Source organism: Mus pahari, chromosome 3 (assembly GCF_900095145.1).
Source record: "Mus pahari chromosome 3, PAHARI_EIJ_v1.1, whole genome shotgun sequence".
NCBI classification, from domain to species: domain Eukaryota; kingdom Metazoa; phylum Chordata; class Mammalia; order Rodentia; family Muridae; genus Mus; species Mus pahari.
The window spans coordinates 146998166-147017822 of NC_034592.1; the positions used below are offsets into that span (position 1 = coordinate 146998166).

At 45.5% G+C, this 19657-nt stretch overlaps 2 protein-coding genes across 2 annotated transcripts; both read left to right on the forward strand.

Annotated features, from left to right (window-relative positions):
* The first annotated feature begins 242 nt into the window (after nucleotides 1–242).
* Nucleotides 243–4259, forward strand: LOC110319550 (kunitz-type protease inhibitor 4). Its single transcript, XM_021195026.1, has 4 exons — nucleotides 243–401; nucleotides 1955–2144; nucleotides 2656–2847; nucleotides 4058–4259. Exons 1-3 carry the CDS (start codon nucleotides 287–289, stop codon nucleotides 2828–2830), a joined length of 480 nt encoding a protein of 159 aa, XP_021050685.1. The 5' UTR covers nucleotides 243–286; the 3' UTR covers nucleotides 2831–2847; nucleotides 4058–4259.
* A 10975-nt stretch (nucleotides 4260–15234) lies between these two features.
* LOC110319630 (kappaPI-actitoxin-Ael3a-like) lies at nucleotides 15235–17638 on the forward strand. The gene is made up of 4 exons (XM_021195132.1): nucleotides 15235–15402; nucleotides 15943–15951; nucleotides 16550–16719; nucleotides 17547–17638. Exons 1-4 carry the CDS (start codon nucleotides 15273–15275, stop codon nucleotides 17553–17555), a joined length of 318 nt encoding a protein of 105 aa, XP_021050791.1. The 5' UTR covers nucleotides 15235–15272; the 3' UTR covers nucleotides 17556–17638.
* Nucleotides 17639–19657: the final 2019 nt, after the last annotated feature.

The following is a 19657-nucleotide window of genomic DNA, read 5'->3' on the forward strand; positions in this document are numbered from 1 at the left end:
GCAATTCTTTTGAAATTCCTTGCTCCAATGGTCCAGCCCTCCATAGTTACGCATGTGCAGATGCCCTGGTCCCTAAGCTTGCTTTGTTTCCACATGAATATGGATCTCACTATCAGGAGTCGAATCAGTCTGGGACCTTTAGCTTCACAGCTGGGTACTCATGCACTCACGGTTCAACTCAACACCCAGTGATGCTCAACCCTTGGCATTAAGCCCTCCCACCAAACCGAACCCGAAGTATAAGAGCAGTTGGCAGCAGCTTCTCCTCTCTGCTGCTTGCCCCACCATGAAGCCCGCTAAGCTGGAATTTCTTCTGGGATTCTCCCTCCTCTGCTCACTCAGTCCTCCTGTACTGAGCGGCGTTGAGAGGGTAGTGAACCACCTCTGCAAAGACTACAATGGTATGAGTACAGTTAAAACAGAAGGGGAATTCCAGGGTCAATCATGAATGGGGGAGAAAGAAATCTCAGCAACTCCCCTGGGTGGTCCAGAAGGATCTTCTGTTGTGACAGTACCCACCAACCTTTAGCCCTTTAACTCAGGGTATCACTTACTTTGAGGGACTTGTGAGTGTTCAATGAGGATGATTTTATACGGCACAAGTAAATCCTTTCCAGTGAGAGTATTCTTTTGTAGGAGGTTCTTTTGTAAGGAGGTCAAAGACTGGATGACTTTTGAGATAGGGCCTTTGTGACATAGGGCGAGCAGGTCTGATCTTCCAAGAGCTTGCACTGGAAGGAGAGAGAGGAAATTTCAGATGGAGATTATTGAGGCTCAGAAAACACCTGAGCACACTGCACCTCTCTGTAGAGGAGTTTACAGTGTCGCTGTAGCCCATAAGGAGGCTTTCTCCAGGCCCAAGTAATATAGTCTACACTTAGAGTCACGTTCCAAACTCTGGTCCTGTCACTCAGCAGATGTGTGCCTTTAGACAAGACTCTGAGCCAATTACCATCTCCTCCCTACAACCCCACTTTGCCCATGTGTAAAACAAAAAAATTAGAAAGTCAGAGAGTATTGTAAGTAGCAAATAAAATCATGTGTGTTACTAGGCGTAGTCAAGTAGTCTTTATCAGAGAATAAATTAGAGACTGCAGAAAGGTGAGCAGCGAGCACTCGGCTGTCAATATAATAACCCCCAGTGTGGCTGTTTCAGTCATTCATACCCACTAATTAGCCACTAAAAGTGAGGCAGCTGCTTCCTGAAGACGAGGAGGGGTGGAGAATAGCAAGGAACAAAGGGACAAAAGCGCCTGCCCCTGGTTCTTCATCTAGCTTTAGAACAACAAAACAGTCACCTGAATTTTGAAATGTTAAGTTGTATAGTGAGTGTGTAAAAAGTAGGGGGATGGGTGTTCAGCAGGCAATTGAAAGGCTAGGCAATGAGAGCAGGGAGAAGCAGAGCGCTGTGGTAGCCTGGAAGGTGCACAGTACAAAGAACCGTGTCACTTTGTGCAAGCTAAGCCATGCACAATCAGGTCCTTCCCAAAATCACACTGCCCAGGACCACCACCTGGAGAGGTAAGCTGTTTGTGTTGGACCAAGATGACTTCACCATGTGAGTCTGTAAGAGACAAAGCAGAAACCTTTCAGAGCCCCTGAGCACAAATGTTTCCACACTGAAAACAGAGATTTTTTTCTCTTTTAGTTTTTACATTGTGTGTGTGTGTGTGTGTGTGTGTGTGTGTGTGCGCGCGCGCGCGCGCGCGCGCGCGAGCGCACATATAGGCATGCGCACTTGTGCATGCCTGTGGAAGTTGGAGGATTACTAGAGGAAGTGGCTTCTCTCTTCCCAGTCTATGGGCTCCAGAGATATAACTTCAGTTGGCAGTACCTTAACTCCCGAAGCCTTCTCACCCTCCCAAGCAGGAATTTTTAAGAGCTTCTGAACAGGATAAACTTCCTGTTGCGTCTTAATCATCTTCCTCTAACTCCATGGTAACTTCTCATGCAGACCCCTGTTCTTTGGAAGTGGATCCTGGCAGCTGCTATGAAGTACATTTTAGATTTTTCTACAACCAAACTGCCAAACAGTGTCAGATTTTTCTGTTCACTGGCTGCAATGGTAACCTTAATAACTTCAAGCTTAAAATAGACTGTGATGTAACTTGTCATGAATTGTACCAAAACCCTCCGCTGCCGAGGTAAGGAATACAGTCTCATCTTTGGTCTTTTAGATGAATGGTAAGAGAAAGCTTTGAGAAAATTAGTCAGGGCTTCCCCTGTTTTAGGATGTAAAGAGGATAATTGTCCTATAACAATCTAACAGTTAGGCTGGCTCTCAGAATAAATTGTAGACTTTGCCCAAGGGGTGGTGGTGCATGCCTTTAATTCCAGCATTTGGAAGGGCAAGGAAGATGGATCTCTGAGTTCAAGGCCAGCCTGGTCTACAAAGTGAGTTCCAGGACAGCCAGAGCTACACAGAGAAATCTTGCCTTGAAAAACAGACAAAATAAAACAATAAATTGTTGACTTTGCAATTAGAAAAAAAAAATCAAAGGTTCAGGGAGAAAATACTCACTGAACAATTGAGTATTTGCCATAATGCCAGGTAAGAGAGAGAGAGAGAGAGAGAGAGAGAGAGAGAGAGAGAGGGAGGGAGATTGATTCTGCTGAGCAATTACCATATAATGATACAATCTTACGTTATGATAGTGGTGATAAGAGGAAACGTTCTTTAAGAGCATTGGCAACAAAGAACCTTGCTACGGATTTGAGATTGACCACTTTACAGCATGGTAGACTGAAGCAGACAGAAAGAAAAGAGACCTCGCTCCAGAGAGCATGGAGAGAGTCCAGAAGGCACCTCCCAGCCAGGCATCACGCCTAGGCTAGGCAGCTGCAAAGGTCAGTGCGGGGGGGGGGGGTGGCAGGGGGTGACTATGTATCAGCTTCCTGTTCAAGGTACTAAGAGATTAAGATAATCTTCTCTAACTGGTGTTAGAGCTGAATGTTAAGACGCAGAACTGCAACGCTGTTCTCTGGACATAGTGCAAACCCCACACTTCTGAGCTCAGAGCAGCTGCATGTGCTATGCCCTCACAAACCTAAGCTTGTACACGGTCAGGCACGAACAGGAGAGGGCTTCAGGATTCCTCTCTCTGAGGAACAGCTGGCTACTGATGGATGAAGACAGTTACTGTCTTCAGTTGTAGATCCACTAGCAAGTCCACAGCTGTGGTCATAGGCATAGCTCTAACCAAAATCCATGGGTCACAAACGAAACCACAGAAATCCTATAAGCAAGCAACTTTTGGGGGTGGGGGTGGAAAAGAGCTAGAGTAAGTGAGGTCAAAATAAGCAGAACACATTGTATAGGTGTATGTATAAAATAGAATAAATCACTAAAAGATCTGAAAAGATAAGATTAAACTAAAGGAGCTGTACAGTAGGTTTATAGTATTGTTTTTACCTGGTAGAGGAGAAAAACAAGTCCATTAGAAGTACCCACTTGAAGCCTGGTGGTGATAGAGAACGCCTTTAATCCCAGCACTTGAAAGGCAGAGACAGGTGGATCTCTGTGAGTTCGAGGCTAGCCTGGTTTACAGAGTGATCTCTAGGACAGCCAGGGCTATACAGAGAAACCCATGGGGGGGGGGGAGTAACCAATGAGTAACAAGTTAGCTTATCTTGCCCTGCTTATAGGCTCCCAACTCAAATCTTTGCATTCTCAAGCCTCCTAAATCCCCTTAGGGGCATGCTACTTTGTGCAGCTGAAGTCGCTGCCCACAACTGGCATTGTCCAAGTTATTAGAACCAGACGGTCAATGGGTCCTATCCAGGGAGAGCTGTGACTAATATCCATAAAGTGAGAAGTACAGTAGCATAGGGAACAACTCACAGGCACCGATTCTGGGTTTGATCATTCTTAATGAATCTTTGTAGTGACTAGAACATGGGCAGTGGCTATCTTTTGGGCAAATGAAGCGGATCAATGGGACAGAGGGATCATTGATAGAAGAGCCATCCTCTAGGATTGTCCCAAGAAATGACTTCCACTAATCCAAGGAGACTCTTTGTAACCTGCAACATGAATCTGATTTTTCTATTTAAACAGAAAATCTGCGCCTGAATCTGAGCCTGAACTTGAAAGTGTGTGTGTCCCTGGAGGTTCTCGGACGGGCCATCTGAAATAAAGATTCAAGAAGATTCAGGTCAATGTTTAGACTTTTGGATCATGTCTATAATCTTTGACACTTCTATTCACTATTTTCCTGTTCCTAATTTTGTCTTTCCTGAAATAAAAATTACTACCATCATTAAAAATGAGAGCATCTTCCTATGAGTCTTTCTTCCCTGTATCTTTATCCTACGGCCTTACCCAGAGAATGTCAATGGGTTCTATCCTACAGGTCTCTCTTCACTCATGAGCAATTCCTCATACATCCAGACTATACTGATGTCAGTCCAGGACAGCTGACCAAATTGCACAGATTAGAGTCCTCCTTAATGAAATCCGACTGACCAGTGCCCCCAAGAGCAGCAAACCTATGTTCGATGTTTAATCTTGAAATCAAATACAGCACCGAACCTCACACTTTCCTGAAATGTTTCTCCACTAAAACAATTTTTTCTTTGTCAGACTTCCTCGGTTCATGTCTACCAATCCTCAAAGGCCAGTTAGCCGAACGGATCTCTTAAGTTGTTCCTTGTTTACTAGTAATCATTTAGGCGGCCTTAAGAGCTTGGTGATTGAGACTTGAACTTGGCCACTGTCAGCCTTCCTGGAAAAGGAAACCTTAACCTCTCTCAAAGCTTTGCTTCTCCTACCAAATGAATGCTCATCCAGGTATAGACTCTCAAGCCTGAGTAAGATGTGACCAGGAGGAGTCTGGCCATGATCTGGCCAGCCCTGGCATCCTCAGGTGGACCATAAAACTCTAAAATGCCTTGGGTGTCCTAGATAAGTCTTCACAGAAGTACAGTTGTCCTCTGTATACCTACCCTGTCTAACTTACAAAGTCTGACTCCTCATCTGGAAATCACTTGTGAAATCACCAACCCCAGACACACTACAAGTCACTGAAACCTCTGTGTGTGTGTGTGTGTGTGTGTGTGTGTGTGTGTGTGTGTGTGTGTATGTGTGTGTGTGTTTGTGTGTGTTTGTGTGTGTTTGTGCAGGCCAGAAAAAGACATCCAATCCCCTGGAGCTGGAGTTAGAGACATCTGGGAGCTGTCTGACTTGGGCGCTTTTCTCCAAGAGCAACAAGTGCTCTTACCCACTGAGCCATCTCTCTCTTTAATCCCACTACTTGAGAGTCAGGGAGAGGTAAGTGGATCTCTGTGAGTTCGAGGCCAGCCTGGTCTGCAATGGTCTTTACAGTAAGACCTTGTCTCAAAAGAGGGTGAGAGTGTGTTATTTTATGAGCATGTGCGTGTGCTTTGCCTACATGTACATCTGTGCTCCACATGTGTTCCTGGGGCCTACTGGGGACAAAAATAAAACAAAATAGAGCAAATGGTTTGAGACCAGAAGAGCTAAACCATCAGAAAAACCAATGTACTGGCTGGTTTTGTGTGTCAACTTGTCACAAGCTGGAATTATCACAGAGAAAGGAGATTCAGGTGGGGAAATGCCTCCATGAGATCCAGCTGTGGGGCATTTTCTCAGTTGGTGATCAAGGGAGGAGGGCCCCTTGTGAGTGGTGCCATCCCTGGGCTGGTAGTCTTAGGTTCTATAAGAAAGCAAGCTGAGCAAGCCAGGGGAAGCAAGCCAGTAAGGAACATCCCTGCATGGCCTCTGCATCAGCTCCTGCTTCCTGACCTGCTTGAATTCCAGTCCTGACTTCCTTTGGTGATGAACAGCAATGTGGAGTGTAAGCTAAATAATCTCTTTCCTCCCCAGCTGGCTTCTTGGTCATGATGTTTGTGTAGGGATAGAAACACTGACTAAAACAACCAGTTAAGACAAAGGCAGGAAGCTGGGCATGGTGGCGCATGCCTTTAATCCCAACACTCAGGAAGCAGAGGCAGGCGGATTTCTGAGTTTGAGGCCAGCCTGGTCTACAAAGTGAGTTCTAGGACAGCCAGGGATATACAGAGAAACCCTGTCTCGAAAAACAAAAAACCAAACCAAAACAAAAACAACAAAAAAAGACAAAGGCAGGAAGATGGAGAAAGGCACTTTGTGTCAAATCACAAAACAAAGATGCAACAGTGAAAACATATGAACTGGAGCGTTACAAGCAAGCTGGATACACTTTAGCAAATGAACCAGAGCCTTATCAGCAAACTGGATACATGTTAGCATATGAACCCAGTTACAAACAAGCTGGATAAACATTAGGACTGTGTTCAAAAGCAAGAGTCATCAAACCTTTGTAAAAGTCAAGATGCAGAGGGAGAGCAGGCCTAGCAGTTAAAAATGGTTTCTGCTCTCACAGGGGACAGGGCTGGCAGCTCCCAACCCACTGTAACTGCAGCTTCAGAAAACCAAACACCCTCTTCTGGCTTCCTCAAGTACCTACACTCGTAAGCACAGACACACAGACATACTCCTAAAGCTTGCAAAAGTCAAAATAATAAATACTTTCTACCAATAGGTAAGGTCAAACGTATTATATAAGCGAACAGAAGCCAAGTGTCATGGTACACATCTGTAATCGTTCTAGATAAGGTGAAGCAAGAGGATTCAAGGGCAGCCTGTGCTACATAGTGAATTCTAGGCCACTTATGACCCTGCATGAGAAATTTAAAGAATGGATTTTGAAATAACCGTACTAAAGCTGAGCTGGGAGTGGCAGTGAACACCTTTAATCACAGCAATCAGGAAACAAAGGAAGACAGGGCTCTGTGAGTTTAAGGCTAGCCTAGTCTATATGGGCAGTTTCAAGCCAACCAAGGCTACATAAGTGAGGCCTTGTCCCAAATTAAATAAATAAATCCAGGTTTAGTGATACACACAAGGTGTAGTCCAAGCTACTGTGGAGGCTGACACAGGAGGATACTTTAAGTTCAAATTTTCTTTTTTTTTTTCTTTCAGATTTTATGTTTAATTATGTGTATGTGTCTGTGTCTGTGCCCATAGAAGCCAGAAGAGAGTACTCTGGACCTCTGCAAGGGCAATACGAACTCGTATCTCATGAGCCACCTTTCCAGACCGAAGTCCAAGACTTCAAGACTTGCTGGAAGAACATTATGAGGTCAAGAATGAAAAGAAAGGAAGGAGAGAAGGAAAGAAAGAAGGAAGATATAAAACTTAAATGCTAAAAAAAAAAATCTAACAAGATTTGAGATTCTTGTAGAAAAAAAAAAATCTCATGTAAGAAAATGGAGACCCATACAGACAGGTGCACACACTGTTGCTGTTGCCTCTAAGAAAGCAGTGATGTCTGCATTGTTTGGTCTTGAATACTTTTTTATATGAACCTTAAAGTTATAAAAGGAATAAAAAATTAGAAGAACAGAGGGTAGAGAGATAGCTTACAGTTGTCTACAACTCCAGTTCCAGGAACTTGATGCCCTCTTCCAGCGTCCTTCAGCACCAGGCATGCATGTGGCGCCCAGGCGTCCATGCAGGCGAAACATTCGTACAAATAAAATGAAAAGAAAAATAAATTAAAAACACAGTCCATCAAACATACTCGAGTGTTAGACCAGAACTGCATACACTCAAAACCACGCAGGACCTACATCTACGTGACGTCCAAAAGACTCACATGAAACTCAGGAGAGTCACTGAGAAAAATCAGTTGCACATATAAGAGGTGAAAATATACAAGAAGGCTGACCACAAATAAATCCATTCAGCCGGAAGGACAAACTGAAAGCACAACGGAAGGAAGAGACTCCTGGTGTTCCTCGTCCTTTGACTCTGGACTGACTTCAGCAAAGGCAAGGAGAAAAACTTGTACTGCACGCCAGAGGAGCAGATGGTTTAATATCTCCTGAGAGGAGGCATGTGAGAGGGCTGGCGTCAGCTCTCAAGGCCTCTCGGGGCCTCGCATCTAAGTGTTAGATGGTGTTAAACGGTGCAGAAGAAGATAACACTCCAGTCCTCCCGTTGTGGGGCTGTGGGGGCTGGGGGGCTGGGGGGGCTGTGGGGCTGGGGGGCTGGGGGGCTGGGGGGCTGGGGGGCTGGGGGGCTGGCGCATCCTGCAAAAGCCAACAATCCTATGGCCTGACCACAATACCTGGATCCCACGTAGACAGAAAGAGAGAATGGACTCTACAAAAGGGGTTCTTTGACTCCCACGTGGTCGCCATGATGGGTTACCGGAAATGTGAGGAAACATTGTTTTTTGTTTGTTTGAGACAGAGTGTCTTAATAATTAAGCCCAGTGTCTTAATAATGTTTCCATTGCTATGACGAAATACCATGACCAAAGACAAGTTGGGGAGGAGAGTTTATTTCAGCCTACACTCCCATCACTCCATCACTGAAGGAAGTCAGAGCAGGAATTCCAACAGGGCTGGAATCTGGAGGCAGGAACTGAAGCAGAGGCCATGGAGAAACACTGTTTTCTGGCTAGTTCTTCACGGCTTGCTCTACCTGCTTTCTTATACTACCCAGGACGACCAACCCAGGGTGGCACCACCCACAGGTGGCACCTGGGTCCTCCTATGTCAATCATCAATCGAGAAAATTCCCCACAGGCTTGGCCACAGGCCAATGGAGCACTTTCTCAGCTAAGGTTCCCTCTTCTCAAATGACTCTAGCTCCTGTCAAGTTGATATCAAAACTAGCCAGTACAGCCAAGTTGATCAACTCCTCATCCTCCTGCCTCTACCTCCCCAAGGTACAGATATCCATCACTACAGCCAGATGTTATCTGGTATTTATTTTGTGGATGTGCATACCATATCTGTGACATCCACTTTTCTGTATTATGTTAAGTTCTCATCTGCTTGGCTTCTGGGGTGGGGGACGGAGAGGTGTATTTTTAAACCTCACATTGTAATTTGGATTGACAGCTGTTTACAGTCCCACCGTGTTGTGTTCGATTTGTGTTAAGACATGGTTAGGAGTCCATATTTAAGTATGTGCGTGTGTGTGTGCATGTGTGTGTGTCTGGGGTCTTCCCACCTTTCTTTTTTGAGACAGTCTTTTTGGAGACTGAGACCTGGGGCTCACATTTTTTGACCTCTGCATCAGCTCCTGCCTCCAGGTTCCTGCCGTATTTGAGTTCCTGTCCTGACTTCCTTGGATGATAAAGCTTCCTTGGTGATGTGGAAGTTAAGCTGAAGAAACAACCCTTTCCTCCCCAACTTGGTTTTGGTCATGGTGTTTCTTCATATCCACAGCACCCTAACTAAGACAATAAATAGTACATGCTACATGTATGCATGTGCGTGTTGTGCCTGCAGTGCCACCGAAGCCAGAAGACAGCAACGATTTCCCTAGAACTGGAGTTTGCAGGGTAGACAGTGAGCCACCATGTAGACACTGGGAACCAAGCCCGAGTCCTCTACTGAGTCCCCTCTCCAGCCCTAAGGCTCACTCATTTGGATAAAGATATAGCCTTCCTTTTCCATCCCCATCAAATGAGTGAGAGTTAGCAGTGAGGTTGAAAGGGTGGGTAAGGCAGCCGCTGCCACAGAGCAAACCATAGACGTGAGAGGGAGAAACGCGTCATGGTTGGATTAGTCACTCCAGTGCCCCAAGCCTTAGTCACAAACCGTTGGTTATTGGTTTTCCAGCAGACAGAGCAGAAAACACAATGGTAAAAAATATATAAAAATATTAAAAATAGAGTTAATGACCCTGCTTTCTGCTCTGTGTTTTCCATGTGAAGTGCTGTGTTCTAAGATGGAACCCCTCACTTCCTCTCCCCGGAGGAACTGCAGCCCCAGCCTTCCTTTCCCATGTTTGCATGTAACCCCAAAAAAGGAGTTTAATGCAAAAATATCAAGGTGTCCTGAATTCTGAGAGTTAATCTGCCCAACTCAGCAAGCCAGACAGGGTGACACAGGCCTGCAATTTCAGCAACCTGGGAAACTGAGGCAGGAGACTCTCAAGCTCAAGACTAGCCTGGGCTACAGAGTGAGGTTAAGGCCAGCCTGGGATACTTAGTAATAACTTGTCTCAAATTTTAAAATAGGGTGCTGGAGAGGAGGCTGGGTGATTAAGAGGGCTCACTGCTCCTGGTCTGCTCCCAGCACCCATACAGGATACCACACAATCTCCTATGACTCCAGCTCCAAGCATTTCCCATGTCTGGCCTCCTGCACACAGACACACACACAGACACACACACACAGACACACAGACACACACACACACACACTTTAAAATAATAAAAATAAATCTCTACAGATAAAAGGAACACTGGGGTTATAGATCCATAGTAGTAGAGCACTTGCCTTGGGGTCAATCCCAGATCTTCAAAAGAGGAGCAATGAGGTGTTCATCCCCCACCCTGTCTCCCCATTACCCTGCCTTCTCTTCACTGAAAGCTGAGCTGGTTAGTAGAAGAGGCAGATATTTACTCTATTGGAAGCATGGAGTGAGGCACCTCCAGACTCCTTCCCAACTGACCTCTCAACAAGATGTGAACAGCAAGATGTTAGCCTCTATTCTCTATCTGTAGGGTCAGGGTGAAATGCCTTTGTTTTAAATTCAACGCACGTGCATGCACACACACACACACACACACACACACACACATCACACACACACACACACACATACACACACACACACACACACACACATATCCCACACACAAACCTTAAAACTACAAACAACACCCTCTCCAGTTCACTATACCCAGAACCCAGTTCAAAGTGTGACATGAAAGTTACTGTCTGTAACTCTAGGTCCTGGGTATCCTACACCTTCAAACAGACATACATACAGGCAAAACCCCAATGCACGTGAAATAAAAATAAATATTAAAATAAAAATGAAACCAAAAAAACTAAGGCAGTAAAACACAGATTTTTAAATATAATCCTTTCTATAAAAGATTCAAGCCCTTAGACTTCCTAAATCTATGTAAATTTTGCAGAAATTTTTAAATATAGTTTTTCCAGGATAAAGTAACTCACTCTTGAACTCTCAGACTTTGGATTCCCTTCCCCTTTTGACCTTATCATTTCTTCTCTGATCCTATCCTCTCATACTATTTTTTGTGTGATCTGGGGAGCTGTGCATCAAAGGAGGTGTGTAGGGAGTGGCTCAGTGAGTGACTCGCTCTTGTGTTTGCTGATCAGTCATGAAGACCTGCGTTCAAGTGCTCATCAGTCATGTGGAGAAAGCCAGAGTGGCCACATGCCTGTAAACCCAGCTTTGGGAGCAAAGGAAGACAGATCCTAGGAGCACACTGGCCAGCCAGCTTAGTGGAAACATTCATCTTTGAGTCTCAAGAAAATGAGGCAGAGATTAAGAGGAGCCCCATGCACACCCCACATACTCCTCTGATCTGTGTGCGCTTACATGCACACGCACACACACATGCACACGCGCACGCACATGCACACACACGTGCATACATGCAAGCACAAGCGCGCACACACGGCCGGTCATACAATGGCCTCCACACTAGTGTCTGTGCGACCATCTTTTTCCTTGCTGCTGCTTTCTCTCCAAATAAGCTTAGCTCCACATGGGTGCTCACGATTCTCTTCACACAGACGCATGAAAAGATTCTATATCCTACTACAGAGCTCACTGCTCATCCATGCTCACTGCTGCTCTGGTCACAATTAGCCAGGAAATAAAAGCATTTTTAGATGTCAATCAATGAGTAAGTGGAAGAAAATACACATTTTCACATTCGTGCAATAGAACATTATTTGGCTGCTTAAAAAGAAAAAAACAAAATTGTGAGATTTTTAGGTAAATGGATAGAGCTGGAAACAATCATTCTAGGTGAGGTAACTCAGGCTCAAAAGGATAAAAGTGGCCTGTTTTCTTTCACTTGTGGATGTTAGCTTTCAACTTCCAGACATGTGTGCTTCATTCAGAATCCCCACTGAGGTCAGGAGATTACTGAGGGGTCATGGTGAGGGGAGCTTTCGGGAGGGGGGGAAGAGAATGTAGTGGTCTAAAGGGTTTAAGGAAAACAATGGGACAGGGGAGTTAAATGGGGCAGGAAATGGGAGGGCATAGTAGAATTGGAAATATAAGCAGAAATAACCAACACTGAAGACTTTTTTTTAAGTCCTGTAGAAACTTACTATTGTAGAAGTCTCCTGAGTACAAGCATGCACATCCAAAGAGTTTAAATGGAATCACACTGTAACATGGTGACAATGTCCCTACTAGACACTAGAAACTAACAAATAAAAGACCCCGTGCCACCAGTGTATTACCTCATATGGAGTTGTCGATCAGTGAGATACCCAAACATCACAGACTGTTTCCAGTACTTTTATTAAGCCTTCAGAACTTGGTGGTAAGACCCTACCACTGATGATACCACCACACAACTTTAGTCATAGACCTGGAGAAATCAGGCTTATACTCACCTGTAAGACTCACTCCTACTGGCTAGGTTTCATAACACTAGAAAGAGATGCATACGTTAATTCGAGAGAAAAGTAATCATTGGTCTCACCCAGCTGTGAACCCTACAGCTGTGAACCCTGCAGTTGTGAACCCAGCAGCTGTGAACCCTGCAGTTGTGAACCCTGCAGCTGTGAACCCTGCAGCTGTGAACCCTGCAGCTGTGAACCCTGCAGCTGTGAGCCCTGCAGCTGTGAACCCTGCAGCTGTGAACCCTGCAACTGTGAACCCTGCAGCTGTGAACCCTACAAGCTACAACACTGAACAGCCTGACAAGACATACCTATGAGAACAATAGTGGTACAGATGTCAAGGGAGTAATCAGCCACTCTGATTTAATTTTAGGCATGTTCTACAAGATAAGAACCCTCCAGCTAATTCTTTGGATAATCTGAAGGTTTTGCCCTGGAGTGAGACAATTTCTAATATGGAAAGGTGTACTGGCTGGTTTTGTGTGTCCATGAGGTCCAGCTGTAAGGCATTTTCTCAATTAATGATCAAGGGTGGGAGGGTCCATTGTGGGTGGTACCATCCCTGGGCTTGTAGTCCTGGCTTCTATAAGAAAGCAAGCTGAGCAAGTCAGGCGAAGCAAGCCAGTAAGGAACATCCCTCCATGGCCTCTGCATCAGCTCCTGCTTCCTGACCTGTTTGAGTTCCAGTCCTGACTTCTTTTGGTGATGAACAGCAATGTGGAAGTGTAAGCTGAATAAACCTTTTCCTCCCCAACTTGCTTTTTGGTCATGATGTTTTGTGCAAGAATAGAAACCCTGACTAAGACAAAAAGTGGTCTGGAATGATCATTTCACACTGTTACATCCCTGCCTTCCTTTCTTCTGTTAATCGCTACTTTCTATAAAGGCCTAATTGAGTGCTTTAAGGAGCCTTACCACATCCTTTATCCTTTACTGTTGAACAAGGTCAGTCATGGCAGGCAAAGCCAAGATCTCCTTTTTCGTTTAACCATATGATCAGATCTCACTCTCTTCTTTCAATTTGGTGGAGTCATTTTGGCCTTTCTTAGTGGAAGTAATCCTAAACTACACACAAGAAAGACTACCCAAATAGACAAATTCTAACCCTCTTCCAGAAGACCAAGGTTGAGTCCCATAACCACATGGCAGTTCACAACTATTTGCAATTCCAGTCCCAGGGCATCCAATGCCATCTCCTGGCCTTTGCAGGCACCAGGCACACAAGCAGTAAGGACATACATGAGAGCAAAACACCCATACACAGAAAATAGAATATTTTAAAGATTTCTTTTACATTAATTCTATATACACATGTAGAATTAATATGTATGGATGGTGGTGTGTGCAGGTGAGTGCAGGTGCCTGAGACACTGGATGCTCCAGGAATCTGGAGTTACAGGCAGTTCTAAGCCATCTCATGTGTGTGCTGGGAACAGAATGCAGGTTCTCTGCAAGACCCGTATGTACTCTTAACTGCTGAGCCAGCTCTCCAGCCCCCTTAAAACTGTTTCCTTTTCAGTTCAATCTCATCCATCCAGAAGGCCTGTCTGTCATCAAGAAAGTAAAACAACAGAGAATCTAACAGAGCAAGGGAAGCGGAAGGCTTACTCACTGCTGATGGAAATGCAAACTTACGGACCCGCTATGGAAATCCTTAAAGAATTTCCTCAAAAGAAAAAAAAAAAAAACCTGAAAGTAAAAGTACCAAAGGCTCTAACTGTGTGCCCCTCCACACACACCCAAAGGCTCTGTATATCAGCATAGAGACATTTGCACGGTCATGTCCATTGTGTGTGAGTCACAAGACTAGGAAATGGAACCGTCCATATGTCTGCCAACAGACAAGCAGAGGAAGAAAATGTAGTACACTGGATGGTGAGGAATGAATGGCTTTAATCCCAGCACTGGGGAGGCATTGGCAGGCGGATCTCTGTGAAGTCAAGGCCATCCTGGTCTACACAGGGAGTTCCAGGGTAGCCTGGGCTACGTAAAGAGACCCTGTCTCAAAAGAAAAGAAGAGAAAGAAAGAAAGAAAGAAAGAAAGAAAGAAAGAAAGAAAGAAAGAAAGAAAGAAAGGAAGGAAGGAAGGAAGGAAGGAAGGAGAGAGAGGGGGGAGGGAGGGAGGGAGGAAGGAAAGGTAATATGTGTGCACAGTAGAATTTCATGTGCAAGTTCAAAAATGAGGTCATGGCATTTGCAGGAAGTGGATGGAAGTGGAAGTTTACCATCTCAAGCAACATATTCCAGACTCAGACTCAAGACTCATAAAAACGAATTCTACATAGCTGTTCTTGGAACAGATTTACGTTCTAGATGTGTGGACACATGTGTGAGGAGAAACGGACCATAAAACCTGAGAGGGAAAAGATGACATTGGAGAAAGAAGAGCCACGGGACGGCTGTGGCATGAAGGCGGAGGGGTTAATGGAGGCAGAAACGGGTGGAGAGAAGAGGGGGCAGGCAGGAGAGAGGGTGGGGGGACACAAGTATGAAAATTCTAGGATGGAACTACCCATTGTTTTCTGTACTCGTTCTTAAAACCATGAGAAGAAATGTATTGACAGTTTAAGTTCTAAGCAGCTCTAACCCATAGATGAAGAAAGAGAAAGAGGTGGGGGTTCCTCCCCAGGGCTCTGTCAAACATGGTCTTTCAAACTCCATGCCTGGATACCCAAGCACTTATTGTCCTGCTCACTGCACTGATTCTGGCTCCACCAGAGCCGCATCCAGGCCCTGAGGAAATTAAAGTCAAATATAGGTTCAACTTCTCAGAGAACCTGAAACTCCGCCTCCAAGACAGGGCACTTCAGTGTAGCCTGGGTCTCCCCAGTCTTGCTGTCAGGAGGAGCGCCATGGAGGCTCCAGGGATCCGCCTTGCCCTATGGCTTCTAACGTTTGCCATGTCCCTGTCGACGCTATCTAGTAATCTGCTATTTCCTGCGGGAGTCCGAAGTCAACTCTGTGAAAGCGGGCATCTTGGAGGTAAGCAAAACTGGAAATGTGGCCTGGGGGAAAATGGTGAAGGAGAAGGAAATTCGGGGAATGTGGATGGTATGGCTCCAAACCCTCCTTTTCTATCAAACCCTATGGGTTGGAGCATCTGATTATATTGAGTTCCCAGTATAGGTTAAAGAAAGAGAGGGGGAGGAATAGAATCAATTTAAGTTACAAAAGGAGACTGATATTAAGGATATTCAAGAAACGCCCCCTCTCGTGTGTGTGTGTGTGTGTGTGTGTGTGTGTGTGTGTGTGTGATGAGTTTCATTTCTATTCAGTACATAATCCTAAGAGCACTATGCTACCTTCCTTGGATTCGGAAGGTTCAAGACCGTCCTCTACACCCCTATGCTACTTTTTAAATTTGTATTCTAACGGGCATTTTGGGAAAACTCAGAGTGGAGATAGGAAAAAGCCCAATCATGGAAGTGGCTATAGCTGGGCATCGTGAAGAGCAACATTAACTCTCTTTGTCTCCAACATGGCCACCATGGCTCCTGCTGGAACCCACGTGTATGCGGACAGCGAAAAGAAGTGAGTCTAGGGGTGTGAATAAAGAGAAGCAGGAGTGGGGAGGACGGTAGAGACGTGAAGAGAAAGGAGACTGCCAGATCTGGCAGCGGAAGCCTAGCCTTCAGGAGTAGATATGCAAGGTGGGAAGGCTTTTTAACATATGTGCTCTGGTGAGGAGGAACAGGACTAAATAAGGGTTCCAATGGGTGAGGACCTACAGGCACCGAGTTAGATGCTCACTTGGTTTCCAATGGGTGAGGACCTACAGGCACCGAGTTAGATGCTCGCTTGAGTTCCAATGGGTGAGGACCTACAGGCACCGAGTTAGACACTCGCTTGCAGAGTCGAGGAAAGTACAGAGAGCCATGTGAATAAGGAATATTGGGGAAGATGGAGGACGTGGTCCTCCTGTAACTATCCTCTGTAACATAAACTCGGGCTATAGCCAAAAGGTTTACTGTCCTGCATCACTTACAGAGCGAAGGGATTATAACTTGATCCTCAATGATAAGTTCAGGTTTATATGGGGTCAGAGGAAAGCATTAGTAGTCTGAGTCTGTAGAGAAAAGGGTGATCATTCCTTTAGTAAGAGGGCTAAACCCGGGCTTCTTATCGACAGTAATATGCAACCAACCGGTAAAGAGAGGCTTCTGCAGCTTCAGTTTCTACAGGTACTACTTCAACCAAGAAACGGCCCTATGCGAGCCCTTCATCTTCACCGGCTGCGGGGGCAACAGGAACAACTTTAAAACAAAGTACCTCTGTGAAGTCCATTGCATTCATATAGAGGTAAGCCTCTCGGTGCCTCGCCCCACCTTTAAGGATACTGCGTGGTCGAGACCGCTGTTTTACAGGCAACATCTAGGAAGAGGCTAGCGGGGGAATGAGCAAGGAATCAATAAATTACTTCCTCGTACAGATATGGGAGTCTTCAGTCCCCCCACTGTCCCGTGTTGTTTTCAAGCTGAAAAGCAAATCCTAGCCAACCATGGTGGCTTTCTCGTGCCATCCCAGCGTTCAGGAACCTGAGGCTAACCTGGGCTTTGTAGCAAGTACCAGGTCAACTTGGGTTACATATATATTAAAAACAAACAAACACACACACACACACAAAAAAAAAAAACCCCACAAAATTAGAAAGGAAAAGTGGGGAAGGGCTGTGGAGAGGGCTGGGGGAGGGGTTAAACATGATCAAACATGTCATATGAAACCTTCAAAAACCTCGTAGGTGTGTGTGTGTGGGGGGGGGGTGTTTGATTCCTTGGAAGGACATGGAGGCGCAGGCCGTAGGGCTCCCCACCCAGCATCTAACTACTCTGACAGTGGGCAGGCTCTCTGAGAGCCTCACAGGTTGCTGTTTGGTGGTTACGAGAAAGATCTCCCGAGGCATCCAGAGAATGGAGATGACTGCAGTCATAATACACTGCCTGCCAGAGCGCTCTAAACAGAGCATCCAGTCTGCATAGTCCCACGATACAGCATCACACCCATTTACTGACAGGAGAATATCATCTATAGACAGCTGGGTAATTTGGCTGATACCTTAAGAACCAGCTGATTGGGTCCTTTTAACTATACCGATGACCATAACAATCACAAATTGTATCTATTAACAGAAGGATTGATCCAAACCCAGGAAAGCAGTAACCGAAGGATGCGAGGAGCGGCGCCAGTCTTATGCAGAGGGAATAAAGTTGAAACTTCTGACAACATTTAGAATTCAAAATTCTTGTTCATTTCCTTGCCCGGGTTTGTCTTCCCCACTGGTTAGCTGTCTGCAATTTTAATTGATATTTCCCTGAACTTCAGCCCCGGTTTGAATTCATACATCACTCCCATCCAACCATCCAAGATGCTTCTGTCAGAAGCTGCATAGAAGTCCCCTTCATGGGCACCAGCCTGTTCCTTCGGAGCCAATCCCTGTGGTGTCCTTCGCCTTTGCTCTCGCGCTGCCATTGTTTCCACCAAAGTAACTATCACTCAGTTCTCATTCCTGCCATAAATCAACTGTCAGCCAGCCCTCAAGCATGTCCATGTTCTGGGGACTCGTCTCTGGCTTCCCAGTTAGCAGAACTGGGGAAGCCATGGCATTGCATCTGGGAGTTCTGTTTATTCAAATTCTTGTCAACAGTGGAGCCTCACAAAGGGCTCTATACACATGAGCCGGTGACCCAGTGTGTCTTCACCCTGACAGGACCTGTGTGTGGCCCCTCATGAGTCAACTCAATCCAAACACTAGCAACCACAGACCCTGGGTTATGGGCACAGTTTGGGGAATCCCTTGGGAAGGAGCACAGACAATATATTAGAGGCCTTAGCATTCTTACTCCCTCTCCCAAGGGAATACTATGATGCAGGATGCTGAGGGCAAAGGAAACAAGAAGATTCCAGCAGCCTCTAAGCATTGGGTCACCAAGTCCAGCATCCCATACTCTGCTGAGTAAAATACAACTTTGTTCCCGAGCCTGACACCATAGAGGTAATGTACCTGGTACCATTCCTGGCAGTCTGGAATGGTTTCCTCCCTCTGGTTATACAAAGACTTGGTGTTTTATAAGGATAGCTCAAGTGCAACTTCTTTAAAAAGTTTTTGAGAGCTATGTTCTAGTTCAAAGAGTGACTATAAGTAACATGTTTGGTAGAGACAAGGAATTCACGACCCAATTTCCTCTTGGGTTTCAATAGATCCTAATTATGCTTCTTTTTAAAAAAAAAAAAAAAAAAAAAAAAAAAAGGCAAAGGTAGGTACTGGGCAGATGGCTCGGTCAGTAAAGAGCCCATTGCACCGCATGAAGTTCAATACCCAACACACATGTAAACAGACTTCATGTCTATAACCCTAGTTAACACAAGGAAGGCCTTAAGATGTGTGGGCTCCCCAGAGCTTGCTAGCCAGCCAGTCTAGGCAACCAGCAAGTGTCTGGTTCTCCAAGAGGCTCTATCTCAAAAGATAAGATAAAGCAAGATCAAGAAAGGCACTCACATCAGCCTCTGCTCCCCCACACACACATTAATAATTAATAGATACAATAACAACTTAACTTAAAATTAACTGCTGAGGATTCTAATGGAAGTTCACTCACAGGGCCTGAGTTCTAGCCCAAGAATTCACATAAAAATCTGGGCATGGTGGCACATGGGCACATGGGTATGGGGAAGCAGAGACGGGTAGATCAGGCAGCCTGGCTTAGTCAGTGAGCTCCAGGGCCCAGGGAAAGCCCCTAAAACAAGGTAGCGAGTGTCTTAGTTAGGGTTTGCATTACTGTGAAGACACCCTACAGGTTCAGAGGTTTAGTCCATTATCATCAAGGCAGGAGCATGGCAGTATCCAGGCAGGCATGGTGCAGGAGGAGCTGGGAGTTCCACATCTTCATCTGACGGTCACTAGGAGTAGACTGGCTCCCAGGCAGCTAGGATGAGGGTCTTAAAGCCCACCCCATGGTGACACACCTACCACAACAAGGGCTCACCTCCTAATAGTGCTACTCTCTAGACCAAGCATAGTCAAACCACCGCACTGGGCATGACGGCACATGCTTTTAATCCTGTTACTGGGGACATAGAGGCAAGGGAATATCTGTGAGTTCAAGGCCAGCCTGGTATCTATATAGCCCAGGATAGCCAGGGCTGTGTAGAAAGAACCATTCTCAAGAGGAAAAGGAGGAAGAGGAACAAGAAGAAGAGGAGAAGGAAGAGAGAGGAGGAGGAGGAGGAGGAGGAGGAGGAG